The 25,312-nt window shown below is 42.0% G+C and overlaps 1 protein-coding gene across 1 annotated transcript in view; it reads right to left on the bottom strand.

The window, feature by feature from the left end:
- PTPRT (protein tyrosine phosphatase receptor type T) overlaps nt 1-25,312 on the bottom strand; it is a 442,398-nt gene that overhangs the window by 263,513 nt on the left and 153,573 nt on the right. Inside the window, exons 3-6 of the mRNA XM_053958427.1 lie at nt 13,166-13,437; nt 7,228-7,309; nt 4,006-4,121; nt 1,064-1,238 (exon numbers count right to left, since the gene is read on the bottom strand). Of these exons, the coding sequence (XP_053814402.1) occupies nt 1,064-1,238; nt 4,006-4,121; nt 7,228-7,309; nt 13,166-13,437 (645 nt within the window). The remainder of the gene's footprint in view (nt 1-1,063; nt 1,239-4,005; nt 4,122-7,227; nt 7,310-13,165; nt 13,438-25,312) is intronic.

Raw genomic sequence — 25,312 nt, 5'->3', positions numbered from 1 at the left:
TGGACAACTTGATCTCATTTCTACAGCTGTTTTCATACCCTGCATTTAGATGAGTAAATTATACCCTGTGAGCAGACCCAAACTTCCAATTGCTCTCACCCCAAACACAGAATACCTCAGGAACGACTCAGCCACCTTCTGAACTCACCACCTAAGAGTCAGTGAGCACTCCAGCGATGCAGCTCGAGGTAGGTTTAAAAAATAAATAAAGAGAAACCCAGCATAGGGGATAGCACTTCACCACCTTGTGAAGGTGAGATTAAGACACCTCTTGCATGAGTCAGGCTCTTGAATCATGGTAATTAACATGGCTAAAATCCAAACACCCTTCAAGAACTACTGATGCTTCTACTCTGGACTTCAGGGCGTCAGCAGAATCAATCCCAGCATTTACTGCCAGCGGCCCTGAACAGTCTCTGCTGACATACAGTGCTCCACCACAAGATTATTTCTGCCTGATAAAATACTGGAAAGGAAAGCAGCTTGTGAAGCTGACTGACAGCCAAACTGTTCAGCTGACTACAGTAAAAGTCTCCATAGCCACCATATTTTACTACAAAACTTTTCAAAGAGGGCTGTGTCCAAACTTTAAATACAAGTACCCAAAACACCGACTTAAACTCAAGTCACTTTCACCCTTTTTCCTTATTTCAACACGAACAAGAGAAGGTCTGTGGATATTCTCAGTTCAGTCAGAGAGAAAAAGAGAAAGATTTCTGCCAGGCTAAGCCTGGGAAAAAGTCCGGGAGGAATGTAAACAATCTATTATCTTGCTTTCCATTCATATTGTTTATAGATCTGTTCTACCACACTGACCTAAGTCCAGTGTACCAATCAGGTGAAATGTTTTTACCTTAAGACCAGTGGAATTAATGTTCGTGATGTTCTCTATAAAAGAGAGAAGTGCTTTTGAATAAACGCTCATTTTGCCTTCTGAAATCGTGCGAGTCATTTCGCCCATCCCTAGCTCAACAGCGTCAAAGGTCCAACAGGATGCCAGTTTTTATAGACAGTTATCCCCCAGGAGGAAACACTCCCTGTGCATGAAAGCATTTGCTCCTACCTTTGACGATGAGCTCGGCGTAGTTGGAGACGCCGGAGCCGCCGTCGGAGCGGATGACGCAGCGGTACTTGCTGATGCTGCGCTGCGACGTGTCGGCCACGCTGACCGTGGCCGAGAACCGCCTGTGGTTGACCACTCGAGTGACCATCAGGGCTGTGTCCCTCCCGTTCCACTGCTGCAGAGGCAGAGAGAAATAATGCCATAATGGAGACAGGTAGGTTCTGCATTGGTGCATCCATGTGTAAGTCGCTCCTTGGGGTGCTTAACGTAGGTCAGAGCTCCATGTTGACCTTGCTGGGAGAGGTTTTGGACCAGCACAGCTTTTCAAGGGAAGAATTCAGCCATTCCCTCGGGAAATCCACTAGGCTGTGTGAGCTGGGCCCTAAAAATTTCTTATAATAAGTGAGGGTGGGAGGCCCTGGCACAGGGTGTCCAGAGCAGCTCTGGCTGCCCCTGGATCCCTGGCAGTGTCCAAGGCCAGGTTGGATGGGGCTTGGAGCAGCCTGGGACAGTGAAAGGTGTCCCTGCCCATGGCAGGGGGTAGCACAAGGTGAGCTTTAAGGTCCCTTTCAACCCAAACCTGTGATTCTATGATATATTTAGGTTTTCATTTCTATTTAATATTTGAGCTATATCTGGGCTTTTGGTGTGTTCTAAGGAGACAAAGAGGGTAAAGTGTCAGGAAGGGAACCCATATGAGGGGGGCAGGACACTGAGGACACTTGGCTTAGTCAGAGTAGGAACTCTGTGACAGGGACAGGACCCAGGGAATGGCTGGAGCTGTGCCAGGGGAGGCTCAGGCTGGATATCAGGTAAAGGTTCAGGAGATCAGGGAAAGGTTCAGGAGATCAGGGAAAGGCTCTTCCCCAGAGGGTGCTGGCACTGCCCAGGCTCCCCAGGGGATGGGCACGGCCCTGAGGCTGCCAGAGCTCCAGGAGCGTTGGCACAGCGCTGCCAGGGGTGCCCAGGGTGGGGTTGTTGGGGTGTCTGTGCAGGGATGGGGCTGGGCTGGGTGATCCTCTGGGTCCCTCCCAGCTCAGGACATTCCATGATTTTAAGATTAGTTCCTTCAAATGCTGCAGGGGGGCAGCTCTGCCTGCCACTGTGCAGTTCCACCCAGGGCAATTAGAGGCCTGGCTTGGATATGAAAATACAACAGCTGAAAGCTTTGTGTTCACCTGGGAAAACACTACAAATGAACAGATTCTGTAAATTTGGCCTTTCCAGATGCAAAACTCTGATTCTGGACCAATTTAAATAAACTGGTTGGATGAGCAGACATCCTTGTATATCCAGCATTCCCCAATAAACCTCTCTACCAATGCCAGACCACATTTTTCCAACTGGAAAAGGGACAGACGAAGAATTAGCCAGAAATGGTTCTCCACACTATAAACACCTCAACTTGCTCATTTGTCCAGTTTATTAGGAATTTCAAAGGAAAGCACATTGCTGTTTTGGCAGTTTCTACTAGACAGTTTTTAGGGGTGTTTCCAAGGCTATTTTCATTAAATGTTGCAGTTTTAGAGAATGAAAGCAGGTTTTCATTAAGAATAGCAATTCCTTCCTCCCCAAACTCTGCTTCTCACAGGAAAAGGTTCATATTGCTGCAGGTCAGAATTGTTTTCACACACATCTAATTGTAACTGGGAAAATAATTTAATGAAAGAACAAAAAAAAAGATAAAATAAGTAAAAAATATATCTCAGTGGGTGCTAGACGTACACCATAGGTAAATAAATTTAAGAATGCAATTTTTAGAAGAACAGCTGTGATGAGAGCATAGTTACTGAATATAAAATCATTTTTGTATAATGCCAACTACATTTCTCACCAACTTAAGCCTTTTTCCCAGTACTATTTTTAATTTTTATGATTAGATAAGCCAATTCCTTGATTTAAGCTAGATTTGAAAATGTTATTTTTAAATTTTATTAAAATGCCTGAAGTCAATTATAAAATTTGATGAAGTCTGGTAATTATTTGACTAAAAAGGCCCTTCCTGTCTACCCTAGATGTTATAACTATGAGATGATCAAACCTCAGTCACATCATTCCAAGCTGAGAATAAAACTTTTGGACTGGCTTTAGTGTTCTTCAAATTATGTTGGCCTTGCATACATGCAACAAGAATCCTCCTGTTTAGGAGTTAAACATTTAGGAACTCAAAAGCTTCTGGAATGGCAATGCTGGGAGTCTACATATCAGAGAAATTCAAGGGGCAGGACAAATTATTGTGTCCTTCACTGGGACATGCACACCCCATGTGCTGATGTTGGGGTTGATGTCTGTTCCACGTCCAGTTCTAGCACTGACAATGAATTCCCAAGGTTTTTGCTGCACCCACTAGAAGAGCAGGACCCAGACAAGCTTGATCAGTAGGCTGCAAATAAGACATCCAGAGAGGGAATGATTTGGTCTTTCAGTGAGTGACTAAAAGGAACAAGACCAAATCTGCTGTCAACACAGCCAAGGGAAACTGGGAGCAAGAAGAACTGGGCGCAGACTGGGTTTGTCTATTTTAACCACCCAGGTAAGTAATTTCAGACCTTGGAGAGTTCCTTCTTAACAATTATCACTAACTCCAGGCTGAGAACATTTTTAGAGGGTGAAAGGAAAACAGATGGCATAATAAAGCAGAAGAGAACTGTTCCACTTCCCCTCTCTCCCGCTTTGTGGTTGAGTGTTTACAGGTACATGAGCATTTGCTTGAAACCAGAACTTTGCTGTCACTGGCAATTTTTTTCCTTTTTCTGTCTCCTAACTCCATGCTTTATCACCTCAAACTCTCACCTATAAGTGAGTTATGGCAGTTCTTCAAAGGATCTCAATGAAAAGATTTGCTTCACCACCTAATCTTTCTCTACCTATTTATTTCACTTGCAAAAGCAAAGAAAGCCCCAAATTAAACACAACAAAACCCCAGCAGGGCATTGCTTTACCTGGAGCCAGAGCTTGTCGTGCTGTGACCACTTCCCCCCGGCGATGCACTGGAAGGTGGCGTTCTGCCCCACGTTCACCTCCACGTTCTGCAGCCGCAGGAAATGCGGGGCTTTTCCTGACAAAAGAGGCAGAGGGTTGCAAGGGTAGAGCCAGGCAGGAACCACCCGTGCTGCACCCACCCAAACGCTCACAAAGCCTTGGAGCTCTCCCTGCCAAAGGGGCTTTGCAAAATAAAGCCATAAACACCTTGGGAGTTTAACTCCTCCTTGCAGGGAGAAGTGGGGATGGAGCTGGGAGAGTGGCCTGAGGGATCTTGGAGAGCTTTGGCATCTCTGAAAATACAGACTTGGATCAAATCACAAGTTCATGGTCAGCGGCACAATTTCTTATTGCCTGCTATAAAGAGTAATTGAGTCATCTCTTTTCTTCAGAAAACGATGTTTCTAAAAAGGTCAAAAAAAGTCAAATGCTTTTGTGCTTGTCAAGCATGACTGACCCAAACCCCATTTTCACAAGAGCCTTTTGTTCTTTTTCTTTTCTTGACTATCAAATACGTCCTAGACCTTTAGAATAATGCATCATCAATATCAAATCAGATATTAAATGAGATATTCATTTAACTGACAGTATTGTATCACTGGTTTAGTTTGAGATCACTGATATCAATGTTTCACTGACACTAAATTCAGCATTAGTTCAAAATTAAAACAGTGATATTAAAAATGTAGACATCAGTTTTTTTCACAAAGAAACTAGATGAGAGGATTATCTTTTTGATTAAATATCAGACTGAGTTAGGTCTCTATTTAACTAAAAGTATAAACAAGATTACAGCAGCAAATGCAACACCTTTAAATGAACTATTTTCTTGCAGTGCTTCAGAAAAAGATTTGTGCATCATTTGAAAAATTTTAGTATGATACTCTGTAAAAACTTACACCTAAAAAGGTCAGTGTTTTTCAACAATATCTGCACATTTTCTAGTATGATTAGACACTGAAACACATAATTTCAGAGGACAATATAACCTCTCTTCTGTTGGAGGAAACAGCTTTAAAGGGAAGTGGGCATCTGTGGCTATGCATGGCTGAAACTTGATGTACAAGTGTTTGACATATGAACAGAGAACACATGTTCATACACCATGTCAACTGTTTTTATCTGCTCCTGTGCCCCATCCAACACACAGCTCACTGACAGCTCCTGAAGGACAGGGACTCTGTACCATCCTGCTTTCTGGCAGCAGGGTTGCATCAAGGTTTACTGGAAAACTCCCTCTGGGTGACATTCAGAACGTTCTACACGGTATTTCAGGACAATTCTAATATTTGTGCCTAAATTGTACAGCTGTAAGTCAGCTACAAAGTGTAGAGTCCCACCAATGCCAGCATCCTGGTCCTTGGGTCTGCCCAGCTTCTGGAGCCTGGGTTGTGCTGTGATGCTAAGGGCTCATGCACACAGAGTCAATGAGCTTCTAGCATAAGGAAAATGGATATTCCAGTTTATTGCTTCACAGGACAAAGAAAAACAAGAGGCAGCACCAGCAATACATTTATTTTTCTGTATTACTGTGTCATTAGGGGAATTTCATTGCTTTTTGCTGACTTTGGTTTGACTGCCTTTGTCATCTGTGAAGGTAAAGCAGAAATGAAGAAATAAGACCAATAATTTCAGTAACCTCCAGGGTCACCAGGAGCTTCATGGTCCCCGTATTTTGATTTACAACAATTGTAAAAGGAATCTGAGGGGCAAAGGCTGTACAAGGAACACGTGGGTGATGTTTACCCTGGTGACTGACACTGCTGAACAACAAAAGCAGCACTGGGAACCAGACAGGAGCAGCATTTACAGAGACTGCAGAGAACTTGCAGCTTGTAATGAGCTCTGTATGCTGGGGGTTGCAAACAGATTAAAAAAAAAAAAAGAAACCCAAACAACCAACTCTGTTTCAAACATTTTGTTGCTTGAGTCACCAAGAATGCATTTAATTTTGACAAGGACCTGTATATACTTGAAGAAATGGATTAAAAATCAGTTTACTTAATTAAGTAGGGACACAACACAGCATCCTGCCTAACTGCTTTAAATCCCATCATTTTCTTGTTGAGGCTCTGCCCCATGGTTTGTTTAGTGGCCTCTTTCCCAGTGAAGGGACCTGCAATCACCCAACACGCTGTGGAAGGCACAGACCATTTGGGGATCTGTCTGGATGCTGCCAGTTATCAGCAACATCTGGTTAATACAGACTGTAAGTATTCCTTAATGCAGTAAATGCACCCAAAGGCCTGAGCAATGAGCACATGGTAAATACAAATATAATTTACTTAAGCAGCAATTAACCATACTGCAGTTATCAGAAATGTCCTGTTAAACTTGAGCAGAACCATGTCTGTCACATTGAATGGCAGATGTTCTTTGACATTCTGATCACAGCAAAAGCAGTTGATTTCACTCCATCTATAAGATCCATCATTTTTTGTGAGCAGCTGTCACTGACTTACTGAAACCATGAGCCAGAAAGAGGGGCTGTTAAAAAAGGTCTTTACATGGAACTGTACATTACATCCATAAAATATCCAAAGTCCTCAAGCCCCACTGAAGGTGGGTAAAGGAACCAAACAAGTTCAAACTCAAAGAATGAGGCACAATGCTTCTTTAAACATAAAAAAGTAATTAAATCTCAGTTTATTGTTGTGTCTGCAATAGAAGAAATGCAGCACTAACATCTTTGAACAGTGTAATGAACCTACATTAGTTTCTACTCCTGTATAAGTGCAGTGTCTGAACAAGATTAATTTTTAATCTCTTCACAGCTCTCTGAGCAGGTCTAACAGGTTGCAACCAACCAAACTTTGGGACAGGCCTCTTACCAAGGAAACACTGAAACTATTTGTTTGGTTGTTCTTTTCAGAAGTTAACCACACTGGTTATTAAGAGAAGCTTTTTAGATTGTTTTCTTCAGCAATAAGATTAAGAAATAATAAAACCATCAGTTTATTAGCAAGTAAAGAAGAGAGAATTCCAGTGGCCATAAACCAAGAGCAGCTTTGCCTTTTGTACAACTTGAAAAGTAGGTAATTAAGCACAGCTGACTGTCCTTAGAGGTCTTGGTAGGAAGACAAGACATTTTAGTGCTGACCCAACTGGGTAAATCTCTCCTTTAGACTACAAACTGTGGCCTACACCGTGCTGGTACAGTCAGAAAAATAAAGAGTGCTCACTGCAGGGATGGGCGAGGACTCTGACTTCATCCACAGCTATGTACCCGGGGTGTCCTTTCAAAGAGACAGATTCAAATATCACCTGAAATACAAAAAAAAAAAAATTTGAGAAAGAACATTTACATCAGTAATTTCAGCAGTCACCACATTCTGCTGTTATTCCAAGTCTGAGTCATTCAAGGCATTTTGTTAACAATGAAGGGATACCAGGGCAATTCAGTGTGTGAATGCAACATCAAATCTGTTGGGGAAGCAAAACAAAGGATTAGAGCAACATTCAATAGGATTAAAGACAGCTCTGAGCATCTCTGATTTGGAAAAGCAAAAAGTGCCTGGGTATATGCACACACCTATATTCACTTAAACACCAGTCCAAGGACATTAAGTGGATGATAATTTGCTATCTTGTTCTCAGTATGCCTTGGAAAATTGGAGAAAGCACCACAGAATTCTCTTCCTGGATCAGTGACCATGCATAGATTCTTCTGGAGAAAACCCTGATTCACTCTGCAGGCCCTTGCAGAGCTAGGAAGTGAATTCCAAGCAAAGGATGACACTGGATTCTGGACTGAAATTAGATTTTCCTGGATATACTGGTTTTGTTTCTGCCTCTCCCTGGATTCCACTAACATGATCTGAGGAGGAATATTCTTAAAAACCATATGTACAATTTCTCTTAATGGTACATTAACAAACTTTTTCTTTTTTTTCATTTGTGTACTTGGATTATGAAAACATTTCAGTAATGTGGGTCTGAAAAGACAGATATTCCACCACAGATGAATGAAAATCTCATTCTTCTCTATGGGTTTGTGATTTTTACCTGGAAAACTGCTCTGAAGTATCTTGTTATAAAAATATATGGACTATTACAAAATAGCAGTGCAGAGAAAAATAACAAAGCCAAACAACAAAAACTAAAAATCTGATAAGGAGATCATTAAAAATAAGTTAATTTTTGGAAAGTGGGACAGTGGAGGGGAAGGTGCAGATCTCACTCTGGGGACCAGCAACAGGACAAGGGGAAATGGAAGAAAGCTGAGTCAGGAAAAGCTCCGTTTGGGCACTGGGAAAAGGTTCTTCAGTGGGAGGGAGATCTGTGAAATGAACACAGCACAGCCTGGCAGAGTTCATGCAGCATCTGGAGGACACTCTCAGACACATGGTTGAGTTTTCAGCATGGTTGAGTTTTCAGAGGAGCAGGGAGTTGGATTTAATCATCCTTATGGGTCCCTTCCAACCTGAGTCATGCACTGACTCTACAAGGAATAAGAAGTTTTGAAATGTCAAACCATGATAATAATAGCAATAACAATAACAACAGCAACTTTTATTATTACTAGTATTATTATTCCTATTATTATTATTATTATTATTATTATTATTATTATTAAGCAGCCTGATGTTGAATAATCAGTGATGCTACTTCCAAATTACTGATTCTCTTCCCAAAGGAACAAAGTGCTGTCCTTTACCACATTAAAAAATTTATGGGTGGAGAAGGAATGGGTGCTCTCCTCTACAGGTGAAAGGGAAATTCCCAGTCTCACTCCATCTGTCTAAAGCAACGCTCACACTGTACTGGATTGCTGATTTTTGCATGAGTAAACAATCAGGTTTCCAAGGACAGAGTTAGTTACAGTTACTGCCATTAGAGCAGTGTTCTGGTGCAGCTACTTGTAGTCATTCCATCTGAAATTCACTACTAGAACACAGAGTTAACTATTTATAACTGCTTTTCAACAGTTCTTTTTGTTCTAAAGAAAAGCTGGCATTCCCAGCCTGTCACTGTTCAGCCTCTTCTTTATCTCCTTCATCAAAAGATTTAATACAGTAAAAGGTTCAACTGTCCAAATATTGCCCTGGATAAAAATAGACCAAAATATCCTTCCTAACTACAGAATTGCTGTCATTCATTTTTCTTTGCATTTGGGCTTCCAGAACATGGTTTCTTCTCATGTTTTCATGACTTCCTTAGATCTCTTCCCCCAATTCAAAACACAGCCATATGTGAGATCTCCTGAAATACATCCATAAGGGAAAAAAGGCATAAAAACAGGCAAAGACAAGCTAAGAAAAGCTCAGGAGCTAATAATATGTAGAAACAAAGTTATCCTCCAGAGGGTACTGACAACAATTAGGCTGCCCAGGAAATACTAGAAAGAAGCAAGCCACTGGAAGATAAAATAATCCAAAAACCATTAGCAAGTGTTTTGTGTTATCAAGGTCCTTGATAGGCTTTTTAGGGGCTGTATAAAATAAGAGTATAAAATAGGAGTCTTTAGTATGGAAATTATAATTACTTTAGCAATTAAATATCATTCATGATAAAAATTACATTTACTGGCAAGGTCATGCAAGGCTCTACTGCAACTCCCTTCAGACCCAATTCAAGTGCAACATTACAGCTACAAAATCTTATTTTAGTTTTACTTTTGTGAAAAGTCATAAGCCACAACAAAGTAATTTTCAATTATCTGTAAGCCAAGAACTTGGTAAGTTCTCCAAGGCACTGGCATCAGGTATGAGTGGGTGGCAGAAGTAAGCACCAACACACAGAGAATTGGCTTTGGTTAATTACCAACATGTCCAGGGTCTTTTATACAGCACAATCTAACTCAATAATAACAAACTCAGCCTCTAAAAAATCCCTGTCCACTGGTGCAGAATCCACTGAGTAGAGGACTCTTCTCAATTCAAGCAATATTTTTTAACTATTTTATTCTGTTCTGCTTTACACTCAGATATTCTTGCCCTTTCCCAAGTCAAACTTACACATTATTGTCTTTTTGTCTATTTTGAAGGATCTCATCCCTATCGAAGTGAGAAGCACAGAAGCACTCAGGCTTTCCTGAAAACTGGGAACTGAGACCCAACATGGGGAAAAGGCAGGAATAAATGTTTATGGGGCCCATTTCTGCAAATCTCATGCTCAATATTGCTCTTGTCCTTTTAAATTCAGTTGGAAACGCAGCATGATGGTTGAGACAGGCAATGCTTTGTAATTAATAATGCTTTGCATTTAAAGAACACCACAGAAATTAATACAGTTGACAAAATACAAAGCTTCACTCTTAAAAAAGCATTCTTAAATGCTCCTGAGGTCTGCAAATACAAAGTCATTTCATGTTTCCTTCCCACTGAACAAGCCCCCGTTCCAGCGCTGTGATTTACCAACAATGTCTGTGTTAGCAGCCTAGCCCAGCTCATCTGTTGTGCTACAACAGTTTTCTCCAGGCATGGATCAATAACATTCCTTGCTATACATCAAAAAAACACCTTCCTGGCAGGCTCTAGTGCTGCCCTTGGTGCATTCTGGGACTGAGTTCATCCTTATGGCAAGCAGTAATTCAAGATTACACGTATTACCTTTCTCCAAGAGCCATTAGAGCTCTTTCTCGCTACGCTGGAAAACATTTGCAGGCTGAGAATCCAAGTACAAGTAACTCCAGGGTAGACGTGATAAATCTCCCCACGTTTCTATCTCAGCTAAGTGCTTCTGCAGCCAGATGACTCCTATGACCCTTGCACAGAACTGCCAGACCTAAAACACAACCTCTGGCAACAGCTTTGGATACTGGTCTTCCACTAGCCACATCTCCAATGTTCAAAGTACTTGACAGAGCCTCAGACCAGGGCAGAGAGCTTCAGATTGTTCTGCCTGGCTGAATTTTTGGTGCACATCCCAGTCCAGGATGGTGTGGTTTCTGTGCATTAGGAGGATAATTGACATTTTGCCTGATGCAGAGTTCAATATTTATGGAAAATCTTGGTTTTGCATGGTCTTTTCAAAATACAGAACAGGCTGTCAGGCCTCTTGTGTACAGAGAGTTCTCCAAGAATGCAATTTTGATTTAAAGCTGACAAAGAATTGGTAAGTGTGAGGGTGCTGAGGCCCTGGCACAGGTGCCCAGAGCAGCTGTGGCTGCCCCTGGGTCCCTGGAAGTGTCCAAGGCCAGGCTGGACAGGGCTGGAAGCAGCCTGGGACAGTGGAAGGTGTCCCTGCCTATGGCAGGGGCTGGAATGAAATGATCTTTGGGGTCCCTTCTAACCCAAGCCCGTCCAGAATTTTATTAAATAACACTGCAATGGCACATTCTAGATCATGAGTGTGAAGAACAAGACACTCCTCAAGCAGCAAAACACCAAAGTTTTGTCATCCTCACAGCTCTGGACTTATTTAGGCAGAAATGTTACTTTAGGCTTTTCCTCTTCATTTTTTCAAGCTTCAAGTTCTCTTTTTTCTTTTGATTTTCTCTTAAACCTTACTTAAATGTAGAAACTCACAGGACTACAGACCACTAACAAGGTGATTTATAAAACCGGAGGCTGAAATCAGTCTACTAGACCCCCATAATATCCAGGACAGATCTCAAATTTTAAAAGCCATGCTTATGGAACAAAAATACAAGGATCGCCAGAAGACATCACTAGCGCTCATCACAAATTTAAAAAGAAGCCCCTTGCATTTTGTAGGTAGGAACTACTCCTGGGTAGGTACTGCTGCCTTCCAAACCATTCATTTTTGTGCTTCACTAGAAAATTCTTGTTTGATTTAAAGGATTCTTTTGCCCAAGAAAAGTAAACTTGACCTGCCAAAGTACTTGTAAAAGACCTAAGTGAGGCTCAGGAAGCCTCCTATTGATATATCTGAGAGCAGGATCCCTCTTAGTGTGAGATCAGACTGCCTTTTGCAGGTTTTTCAAGCACCGATTTTCTGGGTGAAAGATCATTTCTGTTATCTCTGCGGAGCACCAACGATGAAGCAAATTCGGCTTCATGCCCAGGATCATGTTAATATGAATGGAGTAGGAGCGCTCCAGTGTGCCTTCAGAACAGTCACAAGATGTGCACTGCCCTTAAAACACCATTTTCCACACATTTGCATCTCTTTATCCTTCCCTCTCGCCCGCCTGGCGCACTCTGTGGATTCTGCTGGTATCCACAACTCTTTCAGAGGCAGAACATTAAAGCATCTTCCTCCAGCTCAGATTTTACAGACCTCCTACCCAGTTATTAGAAGCAAGAAAAAGAGAGGCTTTTCTACCTGCTGTTTTTTATACACAGACTATTTGCTGCCTTTTCATAGTTCATTCTATCTCGGTGCCTGTCTCACTCATGGCTTTTATTAGTATCACATGGACATCAAATCTCCTGCAAGGTTTAGGATGCAATTATCTTCCAGACTTTTTTTTTTTTTTTTCTGGTGTGTCTTGAATATAAAACAAGACAAAAGTACCCCTTCAACAAATAAAAAGCAGTATGTGAGTCCATGGTGTGCAAATTATCTAACTGAAATAAAACAATGGCTGCAAAGTTGCCAAATGAAGTTTGAAACAGACAACTAATAAGTTGGTGTAAAACTAATATAACCAAAAAATAGCATAGCCATTACATTCCTTGGCTTTGTCCTTGTCTAAAAAAATTATCTTCTAACAGAATAAATAAAGCTGTGCTAGGAAAAGGAGGAACTGAGGATCTAGTGAAGAATATCCACATATGATACCGTGGTACAAGACTTTATTTGTAACCTTATGTCCTTATACCCCTCATACATGCAAAGCCAAGTCAAAAAATATTCCTTCTTACGGAACCAAACAAGGTCCAAAAATAATCCAGGGAGATTCATGCAGAGTACAGATACATATCCATAAACTGTTTTGTTTGCAGTCACACAGTGCCACGGAAAGTGCCAGTAAAAGTGGCAATTTCCTCATGAACGAGTGGGTCCTGTCAATAATTGCCTCCCCTCCATCAGTCTGTGGCCTGCCAACAACTAAAGAACAAAGTGAGGAGGAAAGAAATATGTCAGGCTGCCTATATATCCACTATAGGTGAATTTATTCTGAGAGGAAATTTCAGGGAGGGAGGGAGGTGTCGATTTTCAAAACAGTAGACATCCAAAGGAGAGCAAGGGAAAAATATTACAAACCCCTACCTGATAGAAATGTGGCCAGAAGGTGCTGATGGCCAGCTCTGCCTTCACCCACCCTTCGGTCACCACTCCTGACACGTTCCAGATGGGGTTGCCCTGGGGGCCCCCGTTGACCTTGACGTAGACGTTGAGGGAGCCGGGGCTGGAGCGGTCGCGGCTGGACAGGTAATAGTGGAAGTCGATGCAGTGCGTGTCATTCTCCTTCAGCGTGGGCAGCAGCAGGTGGGCTTTCTGCCCTGATGCTCGCCCAGAGCTGTTCACCATCATGAAGGAGCCTGCAGAGCAAAGGAAAAAGAGTGGGTTTGCTTGGATTTTTGGTGTAAACAGCTCCAGAAAGTCAGTAGTTCCCTCACAAGCCACAAAATTCCTCTGAAGGAAGCAGCTGTTTGGTGCCAGTTGTTAGGGAGAGAAAAGATATTAAAATTGCAGGGTATATACACCAGTAGATTCAGGGCTAGCTAGAACCACTTTAATTAAATAACTTGCAAATCAGAATAGAAATGCTGTCTTGCTTGTATTATTTTATCACCTTGTGATCACACAGTCACTCTAAACAAAAGTACATTCCCACTTCAAGCAACAACCAGGTTCTCCTGCTGCACACCACACCCCAAAGGCACATTCAATACAAGGTAACAAGTGACAGGATGAGAGGAAACCGCCTCAAGTTGCACCAGGGGAGGTTTAGATTGGGTATTAGGAAAAAATTCTTCATGAGAAGTGAAGAATTCTTCATGACAAGTGTGGGAAAGCACTGGAACAGACTGTGGAGTCACCATCCCTGGAAGTGTTAAAGAAATGTGTGTACGTGGTGCTTGAGGATGTGGTTTAGTGGTGAGCATGGCGTTGGGTTGAAGGTTGATTTGATGATCTATAAAAGTAATTTCCAACCTGAACAATTCTGTGATTCAACACAAAAACTACAACAGAGGAAGCTCTCAGCTGATAATTGCCTTTATCAACACCCTTCATTCCAGTCCATACCTGTGAACCCTGGCTCCTCAATATCTGAAGGTCACGTTAAGAAAACCCCAATTTTCAGAGCCCAACCAAGTGAGGGTTGCCGACAGAACAGCAACATCTTTACTTGTAATAATGCAACAGGACAATAATTCTTGTGGGAGGAAAGGGTAGGCTGAATTTAGGGAGGGAAATGTATCCTGAGGCAATTTATGAGTTTGTTAACCTGGAAGTCTGCATCATATTAACCGTGGCACTCCATGTTGAACTTGCATTTGGATTCATCAGGCAGTTATTTTATAGTACATTGTGTCTCCACTCATCTCCTCACAGATGCATCAAGGTGACAAATGTCAGCAATAAGGGAGAACATGATGAGAGTTATTTGATTCAGTTCTGTTACAGGATCTCCTTTATGTGGGCACAGACACTCTACTCAGAAAGAACTAAACAAAACACCAGGATGGGGCAGGGGGAATCTGTGTGTCAGCAGCCAGGCATGATAATTTTTAATCAAACACAGCCCACTTGACGCTCCTGGCTCTGATGCTGCTGCCAAGGCACACTGAAGATGTGTTTGTCTGCTGGCCTCTTGCAGTTCACAGAAGATTGAGTTTGAAAAGCCCTGCCTCACTTCTGACCTATTGACTTTCCCTTTTCCTCACCAGAGCAGGTGACTCAGATGAGCCAGGCAAACATTTGGATCAATTCTGTGCAGTGAACAGTCATATATTATAAATTTATAACAGCTACAAGCAACTTTCCATCAGAAGATTTTCTTCCCCCTGTGTTTATATGATATATATTCATTTTGTAAAGGATTGACAGGAGGAAGTCAATCTTTAAAAAAAAAATAAATAAAGTTACACACTCTAAAGACCTTGGAAAATTCCACTGCAATGCAAGCACAGCTGGGGAAGAGCAAGAGACTCTAAGAAAATGTATAGGCAAGATGGTCTCTGGCAATGCTGCCTTTCAGTGGAAATGAAGGAAAAACAAAAAAAACAAAATGGTCCCAAGTTAAGAAATTCCAGATTCACAGCAAGGACTCGGAGAAATGTTAGAGCTGAACCCAAACTTTCCAAGTTCTATCTAGAAATTAGGATCCTGACAAATGCCCAGTGCTGATGTAACTCTGCTCCCAGTCAACCATAAAATCCCCTTCTTCAGCATGCAATGTATACACACTGCTCTTAAAAATCTACTCATATGAACTAAATGTTTCAGAAACTGAAGTTTGGGTTCTGTTCCTATGACCTGAGAACATTTATTATCAGCAAGCACAGGTGCCAGCAGGCCTGGAGAGGCAGCCCAGCCCCTCTGCTGAGGCAGCAGCCTGGGAGCCTGACACAGCCAGGTTTGGGCAGGCTGATTGTGACACCCAGATCCAGCAGGGCTGGAGCCCCTCTGCTCTGCCGCCAGGATGGGACAGCTGGGGGGTTTCACCTGGAGAAGAGAAGGTTCCAGAGAAACTTTAGAGCACCTTCCAGTGCCTAAAGGGCCTCCAGGAGAGCTGGGGAGGGACTGGGGACAAGGAATGGAGGGATGGGACAAGAGCGGATGGCCTTAAGCAGAAGGAGGGGAGCTTTAGATTGGAAATTGGGAAGGAATTTTTCCCTGTGAGGGTGCTGAGGCCCTGGCACAGGTGCCCAGAGCAGCTGTGGCTGCCCCTGGATCCCTGGAAGTGTCCAAGGCCAGGCTGGACAGGGCTTGGAGCAGCCTGGGAGTGTGGAAGGTGTCCCTGCCCATGGCAGGGGTGGGACTGAATTGGCTTTAAAGTCCTTCCCAACACAACCCATTTTGGGATTCCAGGATCTCTGTCAGAATCACTGCAAGAGCCACTCTTCTGCAGAGAATTTGGGAGGGAAGACGCTGTAAAAGTGCTGAGTAAGCGTGCCATGACCTGGAAGAGTCCAGCAGCTGCTGTGAAATGCTCTGCCCGAGGCATTTTAGAGCCACTGGAATACAGTGAAGTTCCCCAAGTGCCAGATCCCACCCTGGAGGAGGCAGGTGCCGCCCAGAATCACTCCAAGAACAGCAGAGCTCCTGTGCGTTCACAAGGTTTCTGACCAAGTGCCTCCCACACTGGGGAGGCACCCAGGAAAAGGGATTTTTACACCATAATTGATTGCACAGCACCTGGCACAGCTTTCCACCTCTGGGCACACCTCCCAGCTTTTCTCTCTTTAATTTGGATAATATGTAGATTATCCTGCCCTAAAGAACTGCTCTGATCTGTGCTGTGTCTAACACAATGCAGCCCTGAACTGCACTGGGGGAGGTAAGTGCTTCAATGACAGCAAAAGTTAGGGAGTATTTCACTTTTACAGATCCCTATATAAAAATAACGAGCTTTCCTCTGGGAGAAAAAACATCAGCTTTTATAAAAAGTTCCAAGGAAAAATTACAATTTTATTTTTCACCACCCACAAAATAATGAATCACAAGCTATTCGTGGCCTTTTGTGCAACTGCTGACAATTCTGGGGAGAGTGGGGAGCCTGAATCCAGCCACTGACAACACCAATATGAATACCCATCCACCAAAAAGAACTTACCAAAATAATTACTAAAAAAATAACCTTGCAAACAGTTGTCATGGATAAATTATTCCCAGCTTCTTATTTATAACATGATTTTTTTAATACAATGTGTGTAGAGATACAGGAGGAAATCCTATAAGAAACAGAACTTTCTCAGGAAAAGTCCTGATAAGAGGTATTCTTTTATGACAGTGGAAAAGATAAAAAATTTCCACTTACAGAGCCATCTCTGCCACAGAAAAGAACTCACACCTTGTTTAAAGGGATTTGTTCCCACGGAACTGTACCACAGTCCTTTGTTTCTGCAGAGCCTTGGAGTGGCAGCTTCCCCCACAAACCCTTCCCTGGCATACCCCAGGCACAGCTCACCCCACAGCATCCAGAGAAACACCCCAAGCCTGGCCATCCTAGGGGCTGAAAACTTGTAATTCCATCAAGGTAATCACTGATAAAAATAATATATAAATATTATATATATGTATATATATATATATTTTATATAAAATTCAACTGTGAATAAATTATACACTATATCCTATATATTGGCCCCCAATAGGCATATTTTTATTTTTATTTTTATTTTTATTTTTATTTTTTATTTTTATTTTTATTTTTACAGTGTTAACTTGAGCAGGTATCCTGTCCTCCAGGACCTTCACAAAGTTGTTCTGAACGCTTCAAGATCAACAGATGAGATCCACTCTCCTATTACAAATTTCCAAATTTGTCTATGGAACCTGTGTGGGCAAGATCCATCACTTAGGAGTAGGTGAGAGGTCATGAGAGCTCCCACCAGGAGAAAATAAATAAAAGACAAACCAGCCTTTTAAAGATAACCGTGGTTTTCCTCATTATCCTTAATGAAAATTGACATATTGTGATTTAGGGTCTGACAGCCTTCTTTAGGCTGAGCACAGAGCTGAAGCTGATGGGACTTATTCTCAATTTATAGGCCTGTATGTGCAAATAAAAGAGATACGATCTGGTCTGGCACCAACAAATCACTTGTCACAGTTTCCACTCATGCAAAGGACTAAGGAATGAATTAACATGTCACAAATGGAAATTATTGACTAGTAGGTGACTGAAAGCCTCCTGAATGTCTCCAGGCAAGAATATGAATAAAACAAAAGGTATCTTGGAGAAACTCTTGTTTAGACTGTTCCATATCCAACTGGGGGAAAAAAGAAACAAAAAAGGAAACAAAGCATTGTTTTGTTTACTTCCTTACACAAGTTTAAGTTTCTAAGTCTACACTAAACTGAAAAAAATGAAATTTGGGGGAAAAAAATTATCTATGCTGGACAGAAGTTCTTCTTTATGTTTATTTGACAGAGAAATATAAGTTCATTCAAGCAAATTGAGCATAAGGTCAATTAAACATGGTGTACTTGGATCAACAGGTTAAATTAATTAATATCTTGCTGGTTTTATCCTGATGATGTAAAAATGAATGTGTTATGTTCCGATCAGTCAGAAGCAAAGATGGGGAGACTGTAAATAAATTCATTTTCAAAAATCCTTTCCAACGGCAGGAACATAAAATGCCACTCTCTCCTAGTTATTAAACATACCATTGAAAATTGGAGAATTAAACCATGAAGTGCTCTCTGGCTGGCCATAAATTTCAATTTTTCCCCTGCTTGGTGGATAATGATGCCTTGATAAGCGTCCTATTATTGATGCATCTGTAACACAGCTCCTGTTTCTGGAGCCGAAACGCCGCTCTGCAGCAGATGGTGGCTATTGTGTTTACACATCAGCACTTTATGTCTGCCTCCTCTCACGTCTGCAGTAAAGAGAAGGCCGTAATTGAGTTTTTAATGGCTTTGCACATTGTTCATTAAGTTTACACGAGTGTGCTCTGACAAATGACAGCTGAAGGAACGAGGCACCGAGGAGCCGCCGGCAGCGCCCGCCAGAGCTTGGCTGGTGCTGTCTCACTGCTGGCTTTGAAGAGCTGAGCAGCTTCAAAAGTCAAATTACAGCAACCAGGAAAGACTTGAAAAAGAAGCTGTCAAAATGCTCCGCTGCAAAATGAGGCTTCTAAAAGCCTGAACACCAAACCCAGGTGTACGGTGTTGTTTTAAAGAGCAAACTCTTCCCGACATAGAGACGTGGGTTTCCAGCAGGTGCACCAGCCTGTTTTCAGACATAGTTGTGTTTGTTGCCAAAGAACAACTCTATTTCCCAGAAAGTGAGTTTGACACCTGTACTTGTTAAGGCAGAAGGAAGCAACATGGGATAATCTGGGCTGAAGGGGCCTCAGGCCAAGCCCTTGCTCAAAGCAGGATCAGCTCTGAGCTTACCACTGAGTCTTCCACACCCCCCCAGAGGATTTTCCATCCCCTCTGGAAAACCTCCTCCACTGCTTGACTACCCTCATATTTTTTCCCCTTTTATCCAGTCCAAAAACTCTCATTTCCAGTTAGATCCTTTGTCTCCCATCCTCCAGGCACCTGCTGTGGTACAAACTAACTCACTACTCCTGATCCCCTCCTGGTAGGAAAGGATTTGTGAGGCAAGGCTTTGCTTTGCAGAACTGCTCTGACCCTTTCCCAGTATTCCATTCCCAGGGGAGAGGAGCAGGGTCACTGCACTACCTCAGAGACAGAGCATGGGATCCTTTCCCTTTATCCATCCCTTTATCACAGGGATGGCTGCAGAAGCACAGATCAGAACAAGAGATCTCTCTGAACTCCCTCCAAGTCACTCTGAAGGCACAGAACAGATACTGAACATTCCATATGTTAAATGTGACAAAATGTTTGTGGACAATATAATAAAAAGTCCATCTATCTCCACAGCTGGTTTCCAGCAGTGGCCAAGCAGCCACTTTAAGCAGAATATAAGAATCCTTCACAGGGTGCTATGAAGTAGAATTTACCATTCCAATCTTCTGACAATCAGTAATATAAAGATTTTTTTGAAGTCAAAAGCTGCGTTAAACCCATTTATTAATTAGCCACAGAATGATCTTTCTCTCACCATTTTTGTTGAGTCAGGAATAAGACTCTCAATGAGCTCTGAGTTTGATTATACATTATGCTGGGGAAAATAAATTACTATTTCCATGCACATTAAGACTGTGTAACTTAATTTGTAGTTCTTATTTGATGAAATTTGTGATTACCTACCTGCTGCACACGTCCCACATTTTTATATCTGTTTTTGTGTATAACAGCAGAAAAAGGCTCAGAAATCTCTTGCCCTCACTGATGTACCACAGACAGCAGCGTTTGTACAAACCCAGAATCTCTAAATCTCATAACCACATCCCTTTTCCACGTATTAGGGCAAAATCAGACCCATGGGGTTTAATTCTCAAATCTGAGTCATACTGAATTAATCTACCAATGAAATTGTTTGATTCACTGATAAATATGAATATAAATGGCAAGTTGAGTTCAGTATCATTCATGAGGACAATTCATTCACTTGGGAAATTGTTGGATAATAGGGAAGAATTTTTTAAAGAGACAGTCTACAATTTGTAAAACGCTTTTCTTCTGGAAATGAATGTTACGAAAAGAATTATGATTTTGGGGGATTTTCATAAGAAAAATCTTCTCAGAACGAGACTGATCTCATATTACCTCAAATACTTGCTGCAGATATTTAAAGTGAAGATTGTGACAGAAACACTTCCCCAGTCCTCCCTGAGAGATGAACTGTGTGGCAAAAGTGGGTCTGGTTTGCCCATTTCCAAAAGGCCTTGGGAGAGGAGAAGCTTGCAATGCTTTTGCTTTATACATAAAACCAAACAATTGTGGGACCATGCTCAGAATTAGGAAAAGCAGGTTTTCCCAGGTCCATAACTGCCAGCTGCAGACTTTTCCACTGATTCCACTGCCTGAGCCATGCAGGACTGCTGCATTTCAGTGTGTACCCAGACACTGCTGCCCATAAAACACTGGGCTTTGTTATCAAACTACACTCCTCTTACAAATGCTCTCCAAGTCGTGGTCACCCACAGACACTGAAAGATGCTCACAACCCAGAACTGATGCCTTATGAAGGCTACACCCAAGATGAACCCAAAATGGTCACAAAATGGACAAGCAGTCATGAGGTCTCACATTTATAAGTTCTGCTCCATTTGCATATTGGAGTTAATTGTCCAATTTCAGCTCCAGCTGAAGTCCCATCCTTCTTGTTTTTCTCTCTTCATTCTGCCATTGTTTTTGCTCTTGGGCTGAGATTTGGATCATTTGTCCTTGGTGCCCAGCTGGAGAAGGAATTGTTTTGTCTCCCTACTCTGTGCAGAGAGCTCACCATCCCCTGATAGGAAACCCAGACCCACACACTAAAGCAGCACAGAATCTGAAAAATATAAAAGCTAAAACCTGAGGCATCAGAATTGTCTTCAGCCAAGTGGCATTTTCCCTTTATCTCCCCCCTGAATTAATGCTGAAGAAAGGAACATCTACTGCAGAGGCTTCCCCAACCTGGATGAAGATTAAACTACCCCTGACAGAAGAAACAAGACAAAACTGCATCATGGATTAAAAGAGAAAAAAAAAATCACATTTTAATGACTTTCTGGTGGTTCAGAGTCACCACACCCTCTTCAACTACAAAATCCATATTGTAGGTGATCAAGTGACAAATAAGCCAACAAATGCCTAATTAGCAGAGGGCTTTAAGGAGGATAATGGGATTTCTGCAAGAGGCTGTGAAGCAGGGACTTGGGAAGGACTCCATTTGTTAATGGGATGCTTTTTTAACCTTGCAAGAATATTTAAATCAATAATAAAAATAGCTGCTTCCCTGTTGTTAAAAGCATTCTTCTAGCAGTGTAACATTTTGTGCAACTTTTGGTCACATCATTCTGTGGCCTTGACAAGGACAGCCAACAACACAGACTGAGAGATTTGCAATAGAAAGATAAAGTTCAGGACTCAGGTTCTGACTTCATCATTTCCTCAGTGACATATGTTTTTATTCTTCATTGGCCTGAAGACAATTCAACTGAAGCATGAAGACAGAATTCTTAAGAACAGCAATGACAAGTAGCACTTGGGAGAGTCAGAGTGTCCAACACAGAGGAGACAAGAGGAAGTTTTTAAGCACAGGAGGGACTTATTGCCCCAGTTTTTCACCAAGGCATGATCTAGAAGCACAAGAAAACTGACTGTAACACCTCAGAAATGACAAGGCAGAAAAAAGAAATAATAGCTCTTTCTCTATTTCTGGCCTCAGCTGCAGACCAGAGTGGTCTCCAGTAGTCTGTACTCAGTATAGAAACCTGTTGGATCCAGTGTGGAAAATCAGCACAAAAAAATGAATTCTCATTGCTGTGGACACAAACACAGCAATGATACTTCACTGACTTCCAGACATTTGTTCTAAGACATTTGTTGAGTCAGTGAGCTCCTGAAGGCATTGACATCGATCATTTCTAGTCTATAACAAGCACTGCACAGTTTATCACAGATTCACATCAACATTTCTCACTCTAGTGGTGCAAGATGATCCAGCATGGCTTTCCACCTGCATCTCTAGAGCACAGTCTTTCCTCCTTAAAAATCACCACGGAGAGCTGCAGCTAGAATAGCATCAGAACTCAAATCACATTTTCCTCTCCACCAACAAACTCACATTTTTATTTACAACACAAATCATTGTCCATGAGAATTCAGGAGAACACCTTTGCTCTACAGCTACAGCCAAGTGGCAGCTGTTCTGTGTATCAGAGAATCCCAGAATGATTTGGGTTGGAAGGGACCTTAAAAAACATTTAATTGCACACCCTTGCCATGGGCAGGGACACCTTCCACTGTCCCAGGTAGCTCCAAGCCCTGTCCAACCTGGCCTTGGACACTGCCAGGGATGGGGTGTCCACATGCACAACATATCTCATGCTTCTCTCCAGAGTCCACTGCTATTTCTAGACTTTTCCTCCCACATTTTATAAACTTTTCTTCAATAAAAGCCCAATTGCCACAGCTGAGAGCCTGGGTTCAGTGAGAAGCAAAAACTTATGTGTGCTGTAGAATCAGAAACAATTCTATAAATCTCAGCAGTGAAAAACCTTTTTAATTGGCTCATTGCCAGCATTCACTGTTGCTAAGGTCACTGCAGTAGTTTCCTTCAACAGTGTCCTTATGCTATTATTTATAAACATGGTATAAATTGTTTGGCAGTGATATTAAAAAAAAAAAAATAGTCCATTAACAATGGAGTTACACCAGTCTATCAGGAAATGGCATTTGTAATAAAAACCATACAATTCACTGTAAGCAATAGTCAAGAATTCTCGGCAAATTTAATTTTGTTATGTGATTATCCTTCAAAACTGATGAAAATGTACACTAAACCTTGGAAACTGAAGAGTTTATTTGCTTTTCATTTCCAGTAGCCTGACAACCACTTATCCTACCACTCACTTTGGTAAAATGTAGGCAATTGATTTAAACGGTTAATAATGTTTATGTAATTAAATGGGCAAATAAAAAATAGGGGTAATAGCCATTATCCAACATAATATCTTCATTTAATGGCATCAAAATTCCTGTTCCTAGGACCCAAGAGCTTCATTGCAGCTGAACCTTGAAAGTGAAGTCCCAGAGACATTGTGGGGGCGTGAGCCACAACCTCTGCACAAGAAGGCTCAGGATTCAGCAGAACATCCTCCCTTCCTCACCTGATTTAACCTGGGGCATAACCTGCTGCCAAATGCACCTCTCTCTCTCAATACTAACAGGAGAGGAGTTCAGAGGAAATGGTCAGTGCTTTTTGAACAAGTAATTGCTGCTTATTCTGTGTGCCTCAGCTTTGTATTCAAACACGGTGCTTATTTTAAAAATTAAATTCTGTATCTTGTCAAAACCCTATGGTTAAAAATAAAAATCTCTCCAACCAGGTGGATACAGACGCAAAGAACACATGTTTTAGGTTGGTGACTACAAGAAACTGAATAATTAAATCACTGCATCTCAGCCACTGCAACATCAGCTCTCCTTGGAGGGGGCAGCAAGCCAAACATGTCTATTGCTTCCCAGTGTAAAACCTCCCTCCAGAAACAGGATCTGATCTGTTTAAACGTACATGACATGCACAAAATTTGGATTAAAAAGTCAGGTTTCCAGTGTTCTCTCTCCCATGAAGGTCTGATTTATATAATGGTGAAAAGACACAGAAAACCACTTCTAACAACACGTGATCATCCTCATAGACTGCTCTGCATTACCCAGATCCAGTGGCTGATCAATTAAGCCATTACAAATTTAACAACAGTCCTTTGCCAGGGCAGCCTTTGTTCTCGACTTTTGTGTTGATCTAATTTTCCAACCTGGTTTTTTTTTTTCTGAACACATATTTTTATTTTTGCCTAATCCTCTCCCCTAACAACATTTTAAAAGATAAAGGACAGACTACAAACTCCATTCTGCCTCCTTCTCCCTTCCCAAAGATGCAGCAGCTGTTGGCTGCAGCCTCATTTGTGAGAGGTGCATGGGTGAATGGCTCCAGGTTCACAACAAGGAATTACAATTATAATAATAACTCATAATTTAATTTATTTAATTTGGCTACTCTGAAGCTGCTGAGGTTGAATGCTCTCAGGTGGTTACCCTGGTGTTGTTCAAGGTTCTCAGGCTCCAGTCTACTGTGTCTAAAAAAAGCCTCTGTGTTTCCAAAGCCTCACAAGACCATCAGCTGAGACAGCTCTACCCAGAGCTTCCTGCTCATGGCAAGTAATAAACTGTGCTTATCTTCTTGCTGCTGTGGTTAATTAAAACTGACATCAAATCTAAATTGCTGGGCCAGTTGGACCCTAAAGGTTGAACCAACAAGGGCTTTGTGGAAACCACTCTTGAATTGCCTTTGGCATCAGCCAGGCAGCTGCCAGAAGTATTTTGGTGCAAACATCACTTTCCTGGGCAGCACTGAGCTCCACAGTTCAGGCACATATTCATTTTCAATACACTGGGCTCTCTGTTTGCTTAATCATTAAAGACAAATAGCTAAATATATTTTATTACATAATTCTAGAGTATTAGGAGCAGTTTCCATGTCAGCCAGAATTAAATGTCTCATTAGCAGGCATGCAGCTCCATTGCCAGCCAACATTTATGTTCTCTGCAACTCGGCTAACATTTCCATATGCTTTGTATATGTAACATTTTCTGGGAAACTGCAGAGGGATTATTACCTTTTCTATTTGTGACAGAAAGCACATATTAAATGTAATGCCAAAAGGCAACCAGAGCAAATGATGTCTGAAGAGGAAGTGTGTCTTCAATTTTACATAACTGCTCTAACCATATGGTCACTTCTGTGTACATCTAAGAAATCAACACTACAGCTCCAAACTCAGAATATGCTAAAGGTCAAAGGCTGAGCTATTTTTGCACCAAATTTTCAACTTTGATGAGCTCAGTTTCGGAGCACTGGGTGCTGCTGAAGTCACTGCTGCTATTCTGGGAGAGCTGCAGCATAGCCAAGGATGGGATTTGGCAGAGTGGGTCCAAAAATAATTAAGGCCATCTCACAAGCCACCACAGAGGATGGCAGCGCGACAATTTCTCAAAAGGAGCAGCTCCAAAGTGCCAAAGCAGAGGCTGGTGCAGGCCCCAGTGGGGTGTGCTGGCACAGGGGGAAGGAGCCACGGCCAGCCCACGGCTTTCCCAGCTGTGACCACCAGC

The sequence above is a fragment of the Vidua chalybeata genome, chromosome 17 (genome assembly GCF_026979565.1).
Source record: "Vidua chalybeata isolate OUT-0048 chromosome 17, bVidCha1 merged haplotype, whole genome shotgun sequence".
NCBI classification, from domain to species: Eukaryota; Metazoa; Chordata; class Aves; order Passeriformes; family Viduidae; genus Vidua; species Vidua chalybeata.
Note: the sequence above shows the minus strand (reverse complement) of the source record. Positions and strands in the feature narration are given on the sequence as shown.